Source organism: Acyrthosiphon pisum, chromosome A1 (genome assembly GCF_005508785.2).
Source record: "Acyrthosiphon pisum isolate AL4f chromosome A1, pea_aphid_22Mar2018_4r6ur, whole genome shotgun sequence".
Lineage (NCBI taxonomy): Eukaryota > Metazoa > Arthropoda > Insecta > Hemiptera > Aphididae > Acyrthosiphon > Acyrthosiphon pisum.
The window spans coordinates 71,104,104-71,120,208 of NC_042494.1; the positions used below are offsets into that span (position 1 = coordinate 71,104,104).

At 29.6% G+C, this 16,105-nt stretch overlaps 1 protein-coding gene across 3 annotated transcripts; it reads left to right on the forward strand.

The window, feature by feature from the left end:
* The first annotated feature begins 454 nt into the window (after positions 1-454).
* Positions 455-15,876, forward strand: LOC100573463 (tetratricopeptide repeat protein 12-like). Of its 3 annotated transcripts, XM_008189431.3 has the most exons (6): positions 455-610; positions 698-810; positions 2,232-2,429; positions 7,867-8,015; positions 14,606-14,849; positions 15,746-15,876. In XM_008189431.3, the coding sequence occupies exons 2-6, from the start codon at positions 744-746 to the stop codon at positions 15,775-15,777; spliced, it is 690 nt and encodes a 229-aa protein (XP_008187653.1). In that variant the 5' UTR covers positions 455-610; positions 698-743; the 3' UTR covers positions 15,778-15,876. The 3 variants fall into 3 exon arrangements, with proteins under 3 accessions (XP_008187653.1, XP_029343315.1, XP_029343316.1); XM_029487455.1 differs by having other exon boundaries at positions 457-797; XM_029487456.1 differs by lacking the exons at positions 455-610; positions 698-810 and adding an exon at positions 902-1,092.
* Positions 15,877-16,105: the final 229 nt, after the last annotated feature.

Sequence of the window (16,105 nt, forward strand, 5' to 3'; positions counted from 1 at the left end):
AGTTACAAATTGTTTATTGGGTTACTACTTACTATACGAGTAGGTATAACGATAACTCCTATAAATACGGCCTATACACACTATACATAGCTATCTTTGGTATATATTTATAATAATGTAGTATGGTCTATGATTAAAGCAAATATTTTTGTCTTATATGGATGTAATCAATTGTATAAAACCTGTTAATTAAAGATATTAGGTAATAAATCTTGGTAAAATGTTATTTTGCTGGAACTTTTTTTTACATTTTTGCCGAATCAAATGTTTTATTTCAAAACGTTTGCACCAGAAATAATGCACAAGATCTATTTAATTGCGTTCACAATTCCCGAGTTTCTACTGCAATATCACTGTTAAACGAAGCACGTGATTTATAGGGCGACAGTGGCGCGTTCCTGGCCACCGGCCGCGCGCGCGTTATCAATAATTGATTTTGCTATGGCAACAGCAGCAGTGCGTGATGGATCATCGTTTGTAACTATGCACATAATAATATTATTATGACGGCAATATTACGCGTATACGATGTGGCATTTAATATTATATTATTATCAAATACAGTCGTGCATTCGTCATTTGACATAATCCACACATAGGCAAATCACGTGTAAGCAGCCTGCAGCAAGCGCATTTATATTGTCGTTGCACATCAAAGCATAGTCGTATAATACGTATTATTTGTTATATAAAATAGACACGAAACTACCCGAGTAAGCTTTATACATTGAATTGGTCTCGTGATGTCCAACCTGCACATGGGCGACGACGGAGAGTTTGAAGAATCTATGCGCAAAGTAAATCTCATAGGTAGGTGCACGCCGTATTATAATAATTAATAACACACCGTCGTAAAGTTGGCACTCCGACTTTGTCGTATCGTCTCCGAACAAGTATATCGTCTCTTTGCGAATTAATTGCAACAATTCGCGACACTGAAAAAACAACCCTCACAACGAAACATATAGTTCGGGGTGTCAAGTTCACGTTAACACCCCGACTTTGTCGTATCGTCTCCAAACTAGTATCATCTAACCACGATATACTGTTGCAGTCGCAGCCGCGTATACATAATATCACTGTTACCCTACTGTAGGTATAGGCAAAAGTCATGGATTTTATAAGCAACGCACTATTATGACGGTGCTGTGCATTTGATAAGTATATACTATTATACTGTATACAGAAACTGTTTAATCATAACTCATAAGGATATTATGCACTTAAGCACTAAAAATCAACGCAAAATATGCTACATTTAAAAAAAAATTAATTTACCGAATAAAATCTTATTAAAATATATAAATATTTTTAACTAAAAGGATCTTTGCTCACAGCTTGCTCTGCTCGCCAACCCTCATTTTTAACTTATAACTATTATTTGTTTTTTTTATTTCTGGTCAGATGGCAGTATGGCACTGCTGGGAAACCTTCCTATTCATTTTATTTTATGTCTAATGTTCTTATGTCACCAAACTTACATTATACCTTGTTTCGTATTGATTGTAAATATATTTTTTTTAAATAAAAAACTGTTATTTGTACGATTTTTAATTAATTTTCTGTATGCAAATATATAGGTAGGTATAGGTAGGTATTCACTGAAAAATAACAACTTCAATACTTTTTTAGAAAACATATTTACCTACTGCTATAGAGATTACCACTTTTATGAGCAATCATAACATAAAGATTTTGATTTTGATACCAAAATATAAATATTTTTTCCCTGAATAATATTCTATGAAAATCGGATTTTTGATAAAAATGGAGGTGTCTGGTTATTGCATACAACCCTTAAATTATTAGTGTAATATGAAATTCTATATGTATATTGTTGGATAGATAATATAGCTGCAGTAAACAAGTTTAGACTTAGAAGATTTTTTTTTAAAGATTTATTTGTTTTACCTTTGTTTACTGCAAAATCTAAGAAAAACGAAAATGTATACTTTTAATTTTCAAAATACGTTGAAGTCGGAATTCATGATAATAAATTCAGTATTTTAGTCATAATTAATACCTCCGTATAAAATTGTTGATATTACAATAATTTTTTCAAAGGATATTGAAAGGTTTATTTTTTTCACCAAAAACTTCAACTTTGCCACACACAGTAGGTAGTTGATTGCCTTGATTTTTTTTTTATGTTTAAGTGTTAATATCACCGAATGAATGCGTGAGTTCAATAGTCAATAATAATATAATATATTAATAATTGTGCCTTACAGGTGGTATTATTAAGGATTTGAGTTCGCAGAATGAAGCCAAGTCCAGAATAGGCATGCTCAGGGCAGAAGAGTTGCTTGGCGACGGTGAAAAATCTTGGGACGAGAGTTCACTGAAAACTGTGCAAAACGGTACGACAATAAACCGTAAGGCTTTCGAAGACCTTGGCAAACCCAAAGATGAAATACCCTCAGATGCTGGTATGAAAATTAATTTTTGTTCACCCTACTACAATATTATAATATTATTTGAAAGACGTAAAAATATTATAATTTTATTGTACACAAGGTTTGCGTATATAGTGTAATATTATAGAAGTCGATCCAGTATTAAACCGTTAATATCATCAGTTTCTACAATATTAAAAGAGGAAATTTTTTTGTTAGAATGATTATTTTTAAGGACCAAAGTCTCCCCCTCCCTCTTACACCTAGCAACTCCTATACTGATGACACAAACTTGTACAGTATTTTTAAAAATAATTTGAAGTGGAAGATAGAGACGGAAAAAGCAGAAAAATAAATAAGTAAAATGAGGTGTGTAGGCTTGAGGTGAAGGGACCGCCGTCCAGTGACAACACTTCGGATTATTTCACATTACACATTTACACCGTTCGATATCATCTTGTAAATAGGTGTTTAATTTATTTTTACATTCGATGTTTAAATATCTGTCCGTAAGATAATATTAATTTACAGTAAACAACGTAGAATATATATGTATATATTTTAAATGAACATTTTGTGTAAGTACTTGACAAATATATACAATGCATGTTAATGGTATACGAGCTATGTGATCCGTTATCATGGTTTATTTTCACATTTATTCTACATCGCTATTTAAATAAAATAAATATTTGAAATTTCACATTTGACAATCATTTTACATTCTACGTGTTATACAGAGTAAGATATTATGTGTATAATGGAAAGTCAATATTTAATTGTAATTAATCCAACCGTAGAGCTTCAAAAGACTTTATATAAAAAATAACATGCCGTAAATTGTGAGTCTAAAATATGTAATTATTAATTTAATAAACCGAGTGAGTCACCATTTTCTGTAGGTATTGTAGGTGTCGAGTGTACCCGTTTTTTGAGTAAAGTCAGAGAGTCGCGAAAAAATTTGGATTATGTACCTATGTATTTTTGATGTTTTATAATTGCGGAAAGAATAACTTCTTTTATATTAAATTGTCAAGCTTTTTTTACTACAATCAAACATTTTACCATACATAAATCAAATTATATGCAAATAAGTAATATGCTAATATCGATATTTTCTATGTGTAGACTCAATCTGTAATTCAAAAATTAAATTTAAATCAATATCAAAGACAAATATTAACACCTAATACAGTATCTCTGATGTCAAAATTTGGTCACACTAAAACCTTTCATGACTACTTTGCCCGATTACAAAGGAACTCGCCTTACTGAAAATGGCGCAAACCCAAAAATCCAATCACCTAATTTTACATTATGCGAAGGACCTTATACCTACTTAACTACCGCAGCTGGCCACTGTATCAATTTTTAACATCATAGAAAATCATATTAAAAATCCCCTATAATAATCCCAACAACACATAATGTATTTTAAATACACTAATTAAAAAGAAATATTATGTTCGATTCCCGTCCCATACGCTAATGTTACACGAGAACCAAACACGTGTGACTAGCTATTTAAGAAGTCAAGATGACACAACCAAAATACAAAGACCTTACAAACGAACTTTCCTTATTTCTAAATGAAATCTAATCAATAATCAACCTATTATGGCATTATTAACCTACAAACATCAGTAAATATAGTAATTACAAGCATATTCCTAAAAGATGATAATAAATTATCAAACATTAATCTCTCCTCTCACCATTGTTAATTGAAATAAAAATAAGTAAAAGTAAAATTCATTAAAACAAATTACAAAATATAAAAAAAATCAACTCAATATTAAGACCAAAATTATAAAGTTTCGTCATTTTCATAGTGCGACCGGTCATAGATTAAACGCCATTTTTAATGCCGTAATTAAATTCCATATTATATACCTACCTATAATCTATATATATAAAGGAAAGCGTACCTTACCAATAATCAACGCAGAGCCGAACCTATTTGAGTTATCGACTTGAAATTTCGAGGATAGATTTTTATAATTATTTCATCGGGCACTAAGAAAGGATTTTCCAAAATTTTGTTTTTAAAGATATGCTCAAACAGGGATCTTGAGGTTCACGATGGAAATTGGAAATTTTATTTTTGTTTATAAATAGTTGCCATTGGTTACAGCGTCTACAGTAAAAATTATTATTAATTTATTATTGGTTTCCATTGGTTATTTGGGCAGATCAGGTACAATAGCTCTAGCACCGAATCAAATTATTGAACATTGCCTACCAAGGTGGAAGAGTTACACTTACTGCTGCGGCCAGCGAGTTACACCCAAAAGGAGTTGAACAATCATACATTTTTAAGAGTTGCAATTTTTTACGGGAAACGGAGTGCACGGGATATATATGTACAAACAGCACGGGGTCCGATAATATACTGTTGTTAAACAAAATTTTTATTCCGGTCAACAGAAAAGTTAAGATAAATTTTGAAAACCATACACCAAATATTGAATAACGAATTGAACAAAGTTTGAGTCATATAGAGTTGGTACATTTAACGGGCAATGAAGTGCACGGGATCAGCTAGTATAGTATACTACATAATATTATAATATGTGTGTTGTATGCTACACAGAATTTTAGGTAGGTACTGATATAGGTAAGTACGAGTGTACAAGATATACGACGTTATATAAACGAATACATATTTTTGTCCCATCATCGAAAATTTCTGAAAAAAATCATCAAACTAAAAAATAATGGTTTTTTACGATTCTCGTAAAAATCGATTTTTCAATCGTTAATAATCGATTCGATATCAAAGAACGTGCAGCGGTCGGAGATATAGCGTAATATATTATATATATATATATATATATTATAATATTATATACTAATATAAATATAACGTAGTCGTGAAACCCGGAAACAGCATCGAGTATATAGCGTATATACAAAACGAATTGATAGAAATGCATATAAACGGACTGCAATAAAATATACAGGAAAAAACGTTCTTATATATACCAAACATAATATAATATATATATAGTAGGAAGATACTGTAGTTAGCTATATGTAGGTATCATGTAAATCTCAAATTGATTTCGTACACACAACAAATACGCTGACGTTTACGCGTGCCTTTCAATATAATAATATGTATATAAAATACATATATAGGTAGCTCAGGTTAGGTGCCTACATATATATATATATATATATATATATATATTGTGTACATACACTATACATAGGCATATCCTAACCTATACGGTCGTCGTGGTCAGTAGTATACTTGAATGGAAAATGTAATATCACGAACTTCCGGGGTTTCGTTGTAAATCGAATAAGGTAAGAACCGGTGTCGTTCTCTATATAGGTATATTATATTATGCACACTGCACTGTGATGCGATAGTATTATCATAAATCGTAATACCAATACCTATACATTATTTTTTTTTCTGATTTTTATTTTTTTTTTTTAGAGCATAGGTTATTGCCTGCCATTGAACCATACATTATTACATTATTATCTTTTTTAAATACTTAGTAAGTAATAGTTACATTGTAGAAGGTTTTACAAATTAAAATATTTTACATTTTGTATATCTTATTATACGATTTTTTTTTCAATTACATATTTTTAAATCAAAAATGTTGATATGCTATTGATGATTCTTAAAAATTTGATTATTTTCGTTGTTTGGTCTTCATTGAGCGGCGAGCTTCTGCTATGTTGAGTGGCATGTTCAGGATCTGTAGCCATATGCGTGTTGAAGTATATAACTTGAGTACAACTCCTCCACTATATGTGTTGTTAGTTAGTGATTTGTGGCATGCATCGCATATTGGTTGAGGCTCTTTAGTCTTTACTAATTAAATTTGAGTGTCTGCGGAAGGAGTGTCCGATTCTGATTCTGATGATTTTGATGTCTTTTTTTCATAGGAAAGTGATAAGAGTGAGCCATTTTTTGATTAATAAAAATACATATAAACGGGCAATAAAATATACAGAAAAAAAATCTTTTTACGTATACTGCAGTAGATATATAGTTATATTAATTAGTATACATATAGATGATTTTTTTTAAATATATATTTCTTCTGCGATGGATGAATTCCTGGTGTCTGACGATCCCTTTTCTAAGTATTTACCTGACTGCCAACCGTATACCGCAGTATTCAGTATGTAGTGTATACATGCTATGTTTTACTTACTATTGTATAAACATTGCGTAGGTGCCCATACAGTTATGGAGCATAAAGGTTTTTGGAGAGCACACGCATCTATCCACCCATCTATATACAGTATATATTTTTTTATGAGTCATATGTAAAAGTAAATAAAATATAAATTATAAACAGGGCCTACAAAAGTAATGATACAAAATAACTATTTGCATATGCATTGGCACAGCAATATAATATTTATATTTTTTATAGAGATGTAATAGAGATGCTTAAATATTGTGTATATAATAAATAATATGCAAAGCCATTTTTCCAAGTAGTGAACATTCGATGTATTATAATTAAGGCTTGATTATAAATAATATGTATGCAATGTACTATACTTGCGCGTGAATTGGATCCAATTTGTTTTTATTTTTGATAATTATTATCCAGAGATCATCGCACGACGATAAAACTAAAAAAATCCTAATTTAACCGTTTCAAAATATTTCTTTTTTATAAAATATAATTTTTGTTACTAATAATAATATCACATATTATATTATATTATGTTAATTTAAATAAAATCGTACAATCATTACTCCTAAAAATTGTATTGATATAATTAGTATTATAGATTTATATGATTTAAGTATTTACCTACTGTTTATACTTTATTGTAATCGTTAAACTAGTACCTAATTTATATAAATTAAAAATAAATGGTGTTCGTTAGTAATCGCGCATCACTTGAGAACGGCTGAACCGATTTAGCTCTTTTTTTTTAATGTTCGTATTACTCAGAATAAGGTTTTTATGGAAAGAAAAATAGGACAAGTTTCCCGGAAATTAGAAAAATTAGGGAAAAACTATAAAACTGCTTTTTTGATTGACTGGCCGACGAATCGATGTCCTAAACTATGATAGCAGGAGACTTGACATTTTCATGACTCCTTCGTGTCACCATGTATGGGTGCACCAAGAAAAGATTTCTCAAAAAATCGCATTTCAAAAAGGTGATCATAGAAGTCTTGAGCTTTACTTTTTCGAATTATTTTTTTACTTATAAATAGTTAAAAACATAAAATGTATAAAAATACGACACATACTTTTTTTTACAAACATAATTATAAAAAAAAAAAACAGAATCATTTGCAATGACAGGTAGGACAGCTACAAAAAGTTTTTCCTAATTTTATATTTTGGAACTAAAGTGGAAAGGTTTTATGAGGGCATTTCAATTAACTGTATAAACAATTTTATTTCGTGGTCTTTATTATAATATTAAGTTGTATGTGATTTGTTTTTGCATTAATATTTGCGCCTGTTTAAAGCCGGATTTATGGCACACGTAGAAAGAGATGCAAAACAGAGGTCCGAAGCTAAGAAAAAGGAAATAAAACGTTCAGACTATTTGAAAACGATGGGCAACTTTGAGTACCGCAAAGGGAACTATGAAAAAGCTCTCATCTACTTCAATCAAGTAAATAATTATATATCATTAAGAGTTTAAATGTCCGTCCAGTTTAGGGGCTCTAGCAAAATCTATAACCGGGCTAGAAAAATCTAGAAAATTTTTGATACCGCAGTTTCGTAGCATAATGTGCCAGTGCTAACTGGACGGACATATACCAAATTGCATGCATAATCACTAAACATTATTTGGAAAGCTCGCTTTTTTAAGATATCTATACTAGAATGGTACCTATTATATACATTATTCGTTGGAACGTTGGATTCAACATTTTTATTTTGAATGGAAAAAGTGAATATAACAATACAAACTACTTTAGTATTTTATAAATAAAAATAAAAAAAAGCATTAATAAATATTTAATACTAAGATCATTGACTAAAATGGGTTGAAATTTTCCTTCTATTTTTCTTATCTGAACAATTTAGTTTTGGATTTATCAAGGTTAATTATTTTATTAATAATTGTGCACAGTAAAAATTAATTGTTGTTTACAAACAATCATATTGGTGTTTTAGTTTTACACTATAGTTACTGTTTACTTATTGTACTTGAAGATTCCTATTAATATAATGTAAGAATACTAATCGTAGGATACATATTATTATATTATATTATGTTTGGACAAATGGTCTTAAATAAATTTTGTATAGTAATATTAATGAGTATAGTATTGACTATTATTACATGCCCTAGCCTATTTTCTCAAAACGCTAGTTCCTATCATCTAAAAAATCATTTCAAAAATAAAATGTATTTTTAAAAAAAACAGAAAATGATTATATTTATATAACGCAGTTTGAAAACATAATATATTATAATGTAATATTACATTATACCGTGTGGATTCGAAGTTTGATTTTACTATAAGTTTTAATAGCGCTACGAGATAAATGTGCTAATTAAACAAACAAATAATATTATTTAAATATGTATGCTCACGTATACGCACATTTCGACAGTAATTTAACTGATTAAACTATTGTTAATACGATTTCAATGTTCAAAGTGAGTACCTACCTATATAGTATGTGTAAGGTGTGTAGGAGGTCACTACCTCCTGAAGTATAATCATTCGTTTACTATATGTCTATATACGGTGATATTATAATATTTATCGAAAGTCTAAATATTGATATGATTATTACGAAGTGATGAGCGTCGTATATTATTCAACAATAATAGGTACCTACTTGACGTACAAAATAGATATCAAAAAACGAATTTGAAAAAAAAGAGCGAACTCGAAATGAGCTCACCATATATTTATGAAAACGATTGTGTAATAATAGCAAAATACCGCATATTATATAGTATTCTATTAACGCGCGTACTCAAAACGAAAAATGTCAATATATAAATATATAATGTCAAATAAGAACTTGTTATAATATTATTATATCTCGCGTAGGATGACTTATAAAGTATATATTTTATTATAATATGTGTTTGATAATAATTATAAATAACGTCATTGTACGCGATGAATACGAACGCGCACAAAATATATTATATTCTATAGGTAGATCTGGAAACCAGCATTGAACGAAAAATGTGAGTTTAAAAAATAATAATATATAAAGCGAAGACAAAATAATAAAATGTTGTACATAATATTCAAATGTAATATATATAATATATTATGTATCATGTATGTAATAGTGACATAGTGTGCGATTCTTTTGTGGTGAACAAAGCAGTATCTCAAATTCTCAAAGACTCGAAAAGTATAATAGGCATTTTAAAATATTTTTATTTAATATTTTTGTATTTTTGTTATTTGATGTTATCTTAATACTGAAAAAAAATCATAAAATGCAAAATGTGAAATCGTATATGTACTTAAATGTTTTGAAAAGAATAATGATTTTAAAATCTTTACATTTCCTAAACATACTGCCAGTAGTTCACGATGAATGAATCAACTTTTATGCGATGTACAAAATAGTTAGTATATGTTGTGTTGACGTCTCAGAAATGTGTCAAAAATTATATCGAGGGTCGATGAAGGGTTTCAAACTGTCTTTTATACACATTTCAATGGGAAACCTTCGTATTCTATAATAACCCGCAGATCCTTCGTCGATGATTATTATAATATACTTCACCCGAACCGTATAGGCACAAATAGAAGACATATTTTAGAAACGGGTTGGTGTATATTATTTTTACCGATTGACAACTGACAAGTTTTTAAATTATCATTTTTTTCGGGTTTACTTTTCTTTCTTGCCTAACCAGTGTGGTTCGTTTATCGGGATCATCGTTGTCCGTCAATAACGCGTATCTCTATCGTAGTCTGAAATAAAATATACATAGGTAGGTATACCTAATATTGCATATTTCTATAAATATGCATTTACGTCTTTAGTGAATTCATAAAGGAAATCATTAACTCTAAACTATCGGGATCGTGGCCAAGATTTGATTACAATGGTACTTGGTATACGTAGGTATATTGTAAATTGTAATAGGTGTGGTGTAACGTGATGTGGAAGCAATCCTCAACACAGTTGTAAATAAACTAAAAAATTGCGTTAAACTGCTGACTTATAACTATCACAATATTATTGGTTAATCGCAATAATTTATAATATGTCATTATAATTACGGATATTAATTATTAATATACGTATTACTTATTGTATACAGTTTAGTGTTTACATAATCTCCAATGCTAACAACATAACTCTGAGTTTAAACTGTTTTAGGCTTTGAACTACCTATAGATAACAATATAAAATATACAGAGTGATTCATTTAAGTGTCTACACTCATATATTCAAAAATATTTATTTTACATAATTTGATGTCATTTTAAAACAACGTTTCCGAAAAAGATTATTATATTTTTTACCATTTTTTATTGTTATTAAAGTTAAAGTTTTTTACTTTTTTGAACGACATTTTAAATTCAAATTCCTAAGCAGAATATTATTCAGAGTATTTCAATCTATAAAGATCAATTTCCGAACAAATATAGTTCATTAGTTATAAGCATTTCAAATTATGATGAGCGGAGTAGAGTTGTACAGGGGAGTCCCGAAAAATGTTTTTCACTACTCTGCTAATCTAAACTTTGAATGCTACTTAAAACTATTTGTCCAAATAATGATCTTTATTAAAATACTCAGAATAAAATTTTGTTTCAGAATATGAAATAAAATATGGTGTCATTCGAAAAAAAAATTGTAACAATAAAAAATAGTAAAAAAATATTGTTTTCAGAAATATTCTTATAAAATGGTATCAAATAATATTTTCAAAAATATTTAAACTTAATTTAGAAATAAATTAGTGTACACTAATATGACATATATGGATCACCTGGTATTTATAGGTAGGCAGGTTGCAGGTAGATACTTTTAATATATATAATGCGTATTGCACAAAGTGCACAATAGAAAACAATTATTTCCACAGAAAACATTCACATTAATAAAATAAATCTTATAGTTACAGAAATTCTTCCTATGATTAAAATAAAAAATGAAAAATATTTTCGTTTATTCCTCAGTGTTCATCGGTATTACTGTACCTACCTATATTATGTATTAGGAGGTTGATTATTTTAAGAGTAAGAGCTTACTGTCTTAAAAAGTATTAACGTATTTGAATTTTTTTTACATAATTTGTCATAATAATAATGTATAACAAAACCAAACTTTTAAAAAAAAAAAATCGCTTTTAATATTTTACCAGTTGTATCGTTTCATTTTTTAAGTTTTTAATTTTTTGAACAACAGTACCTAAACATTTTTAATTTCACAATCCGAAATGGAATTTTTTTTCAAGTATTTCGATTTTCGATGCATTAAAATATGAATTTTGAACAAGTAATTAGGTAATTAGATATAAGTACTAAATACAGAGTAGTGGACTAGAATTTTGTGGAGTGCAGAATTTCTAATAAAAATACTTCGGCTCTGAATGAAATGTACTTATATTAGTGTCATTAGCAAAAGAAAAAAAAACTTTAAAAATATCAGTGTCGTCAGTGTTGAGAATTCCTCCTTATTGAGTAGGTCAAGGTCACTGTATCCAATAGATTTATTGAATTTGAATATTTTTAATGTTTCAAGTTTCTATAATAATTGTAATCGTATATAAAAAAAAGTATATTAAATATTAATATTGTTTTTTAAATACGAACGATAAAAATTTAAAAAAATACCTGTTTTGTTTTGTAATGGCTTCAAAATTTAAAAAAAAAAATATATTTTAAAAAACAAATACTTTGTGATACAACAAGTGTTCACTGTTAAAATAATCAACCTGTAATCTGAATAGTAAATAATATTAATAGTATGATATAGATTCTGCAGAGTAATAAGTTGTAATAGTAAGTAATGAGTTGTAGGTACACATATTAATAATAACTTAATATACAATTATTCGTACTTAAATATCCATTAAATTAAGAATATATTGAAAATGAACACGCGATTAGCGTAGCAGCCATAATAGGTATATTTTATTGTATTTTATAATAATTATTATCATTAATTAATGTTGCTATAGTGTTTTTTGTTTGTTTGTTAAGTATCTCTTTAATTTTTTCATCCTTAACTTTCTGGTATTAGTTTATTTAATTACCTACACGGTTTTACTCTGTTCGCCGAGAAAATGTGGTTGCGCTCAAACCAATACACATCGTACCTCGTCGCATCAACCTAGCTCGCCACTTCTCGTTCGCAGTACAGCCGCAGTAGTATATGCGCCAAGTATTATATTCTGTCTGTGAAGGGGGCTGGAGCGTAATATATATATATATATATATATAATATAATAATAAGGAGTAAAAACTAGGCATTTTATATTTCAGTTTATGTGGGTCTTGTGAATGTGTTGAAAGTAAATGAACATTAGTGTGTGTAATTCATAGCACTAATCACGTTTTATAAGGGCATCATAGTGACCGGGATATATGTCTGTAATTTTACCTACGCGCATGCACATGTCACCATATATTGCTTTATAAAATTACAAACATTTTTTTTTCAAAAAATACTGCCAGTGACTTCAATCACTACGCTCAGTAGGACGTTCTGATTTAAATTTTGAAAGCATATTTTAAGTCTCCTCTAAATTTTCTATATGCTTTAACAGTCGTACATTTTTCATATTCTATATCAATGTATTTAAATGTGAATTATGAATATGATCTATTTTTACTCTTTTTGTTAGTAAATTTTTAAGTAAAAAAAAAATAAAAATCACAAAATTGAAATTGTCAAAGCGTAGATAATTTAGTGACGAATTCAAATCTGCTTTCGAAATTAATATCGGAATATTATATTGGGCGTAGTGATTTAAGCTGTGAGCTATGTTTTCGGCCGAAAATGAATCACGCTCCAGCCCCCTGAACGATGAACGATGTATAGCGATAATTAATTTTTTTACACTATAACGTAGTTATGGTAATCACGTTTGAATGATAACATTATCTATTATGTTTCTGTATCGCTGTTGTTTTACTATTACTCGTATTACCTACAACTTCAGTTTTTTCTAAAACCAAAACCGAACTTATCTAGTACGACTTAAACTGTGGTTTATAAACCCCCCTCCCAAAATATATTTCTGACTATGCATTCAGCGTTATTGTGCAGTATTTTAAATAGAGCATAATATTATTTTAATTTTTAACCCATAATAAGGTCACGGGTTTTTCCAAATTCAAATTAAATATCGGACCATTTGACTTTCTGACCTCTCCTCTATTATGTTGGTCTACGAGGCGACGAACGTGTGTCGCAATACTATTCTAAAATAAAAACCACGACTTTTTTTTTGTACACATGTGACATAACATTGCCCACGATGCGTGGCATTTTAATTAAGCACAATATTATTCATCGATCCAAAATAAATATTCATAGATTTTGTAAACACAGATAGCCGATAGTGAGGAATCAAATTTACTGTTCAATAATTGTCGTAAGTTGCGATGTTTTAAAAATTAAATACACAGCGGGATGTCGATTTTCTAATGTAATTAATAATATTAAAGGGGTACGGAGTGGCCGAGTGGATTGAAGCGACGGTTGCGACGCACATCGACTCCGGTTCGATGCCGGCCACGGGTGGCATTTTTCTTCGGGCAAGTCACGGTGTCCGGATAGTAGTGCCTCCATCCCCTACCCGGGAATGGCAGATACCTATGGGCACCCACTAAAACATCTGTCAAACCAAAACACACGTGTTTAAACTTACAGTACCCTTCCCCACAGTAAAGACCACGCAATGGCCTAAGTTGCCGCGGGTTAATTAATAAAGAAAAAATAATATTACACAGCAGTCTGCAGATAATATAGTACTTATATTCAATTATAATAAATAATATATTTTTACTTTAATTTTGATCAAATAAACAGAAATGTACTCTGAGTATATTCGTTGAAAAGTATTCCTTACAAGACTCAGGTATATAGATACTGCATAAAAGTATACCTACATTATAGTGCCTATGCATAATATTGGTTATAATATAGGGGAGAGGATTACGCACTATTTTAATATATTTATTATGACCCACTATACCAATTACGACACTGTTATGAATGTTATCATTGTTATATCATGTTGTTATTGTTTAGGCCATCGACGTGCGCAAAGATAGCTGCGTGCTGTTCACCAACCGGGCGCTAACCAAGATCAATTTGGGTCTGATGGACGAAGTCGTCAGCGATTGCGATCGAGCGTTGCACCTCAACGACCGATCGCTGAACGCCGTCCTTTACAAGGCTGAAGCATTATGGGAGTTGGGCGATACCAGAGCTGCCGAGGACTTGCTAGAGACCGCACTCAAAACTCACTCCGATCAGACGAAACGCATACAAGGTAAGCACCTTATAACGGCTGGATGACTCTTAATTATTCTGCACAACTCTCGTTATTTTAAAAAGTATAACCAAACTTTTCTTTATAAAATGTTCTTTATTGAGTAGATTTAGACGCACATGATTCCAACTTTATTACACTATATTTGTGCGCTAATATTTTTGGAAAAATCAATATCAAATATTATTTTGAATGCAAACCTGCATTGTATTTTTGGAGCATACCTACGTCAGTGTTGAACAAACAAATTGTTTATCCTTTATTGTTATTATTACTAAGCCTATTTTAATACGTACACGTGATTATTAGTATAGTTTATTTTTTCAATACAAAGTCCAGTGGGAGTGGAGGCAATATAATAATATAATATAATATACGTTATTAAAATTGAGTGGTTATTATGTACGTAATTTTAATTTTGAGATGTTATTCAAAAATGGAAATTCTTTCGGGCCTGCCGTTTTTCTTAAATGGAAATCATAGTTCTTGATTTTCGTACATTCCGGAGCAGAACGTATTTCCAAAAATATTAATCCATGTTTTTGAAAAATATGGATTTAATGGATCCTAACCAATTATTGCGGCGTTCACTTATTAGAGTTTACAGTTTTGTAGTTTGTACTATATCAAATGTAGAGGAATGGAATAGACATAATAATATAATATCACGAACTGTTGTTTATTCCAAAATCCTTTTATCTAAATTTTAAATGATTATTCTTTATCAATCATCTAGGTATATTATAGATAGGACTTGTCGGCTGTCGCTAATTAATAAAAATAAAATGTATAAAATAACAAAAACGAGCAAAACTAATATAATATATGATATGATACAACATATAAAAAGTATATGACTCACTATAATGTTTTTTCTCATCTCTGTTTTTGTTTAGACTACCGAAATAAACTGAGCTGCAGTCGTTAATACCCATGCTGTAAATCCTTCGCCACCTTCTTGCACATCATCATGCACAAATGCAGTGGGTATACTATATTATTCTGTATTATACGTTTTTGGCGTTTTCGCGTGTCTTCGTTTTTGCATAAACTCTCGTGTTACACATTATACAATAATATACAATAATTATTAAAATTATTATACAATTAACAACAAGAATTATTCGTATAATAATATAGCATGTACTTTATCCCTACGGTTCACGAACATACGCATAATAACGTAATGCGTACAATCTAACCTAACCTATAAGGTGATTCTCTTATCCCTAAACAGTTATTTATACAGTAAATGA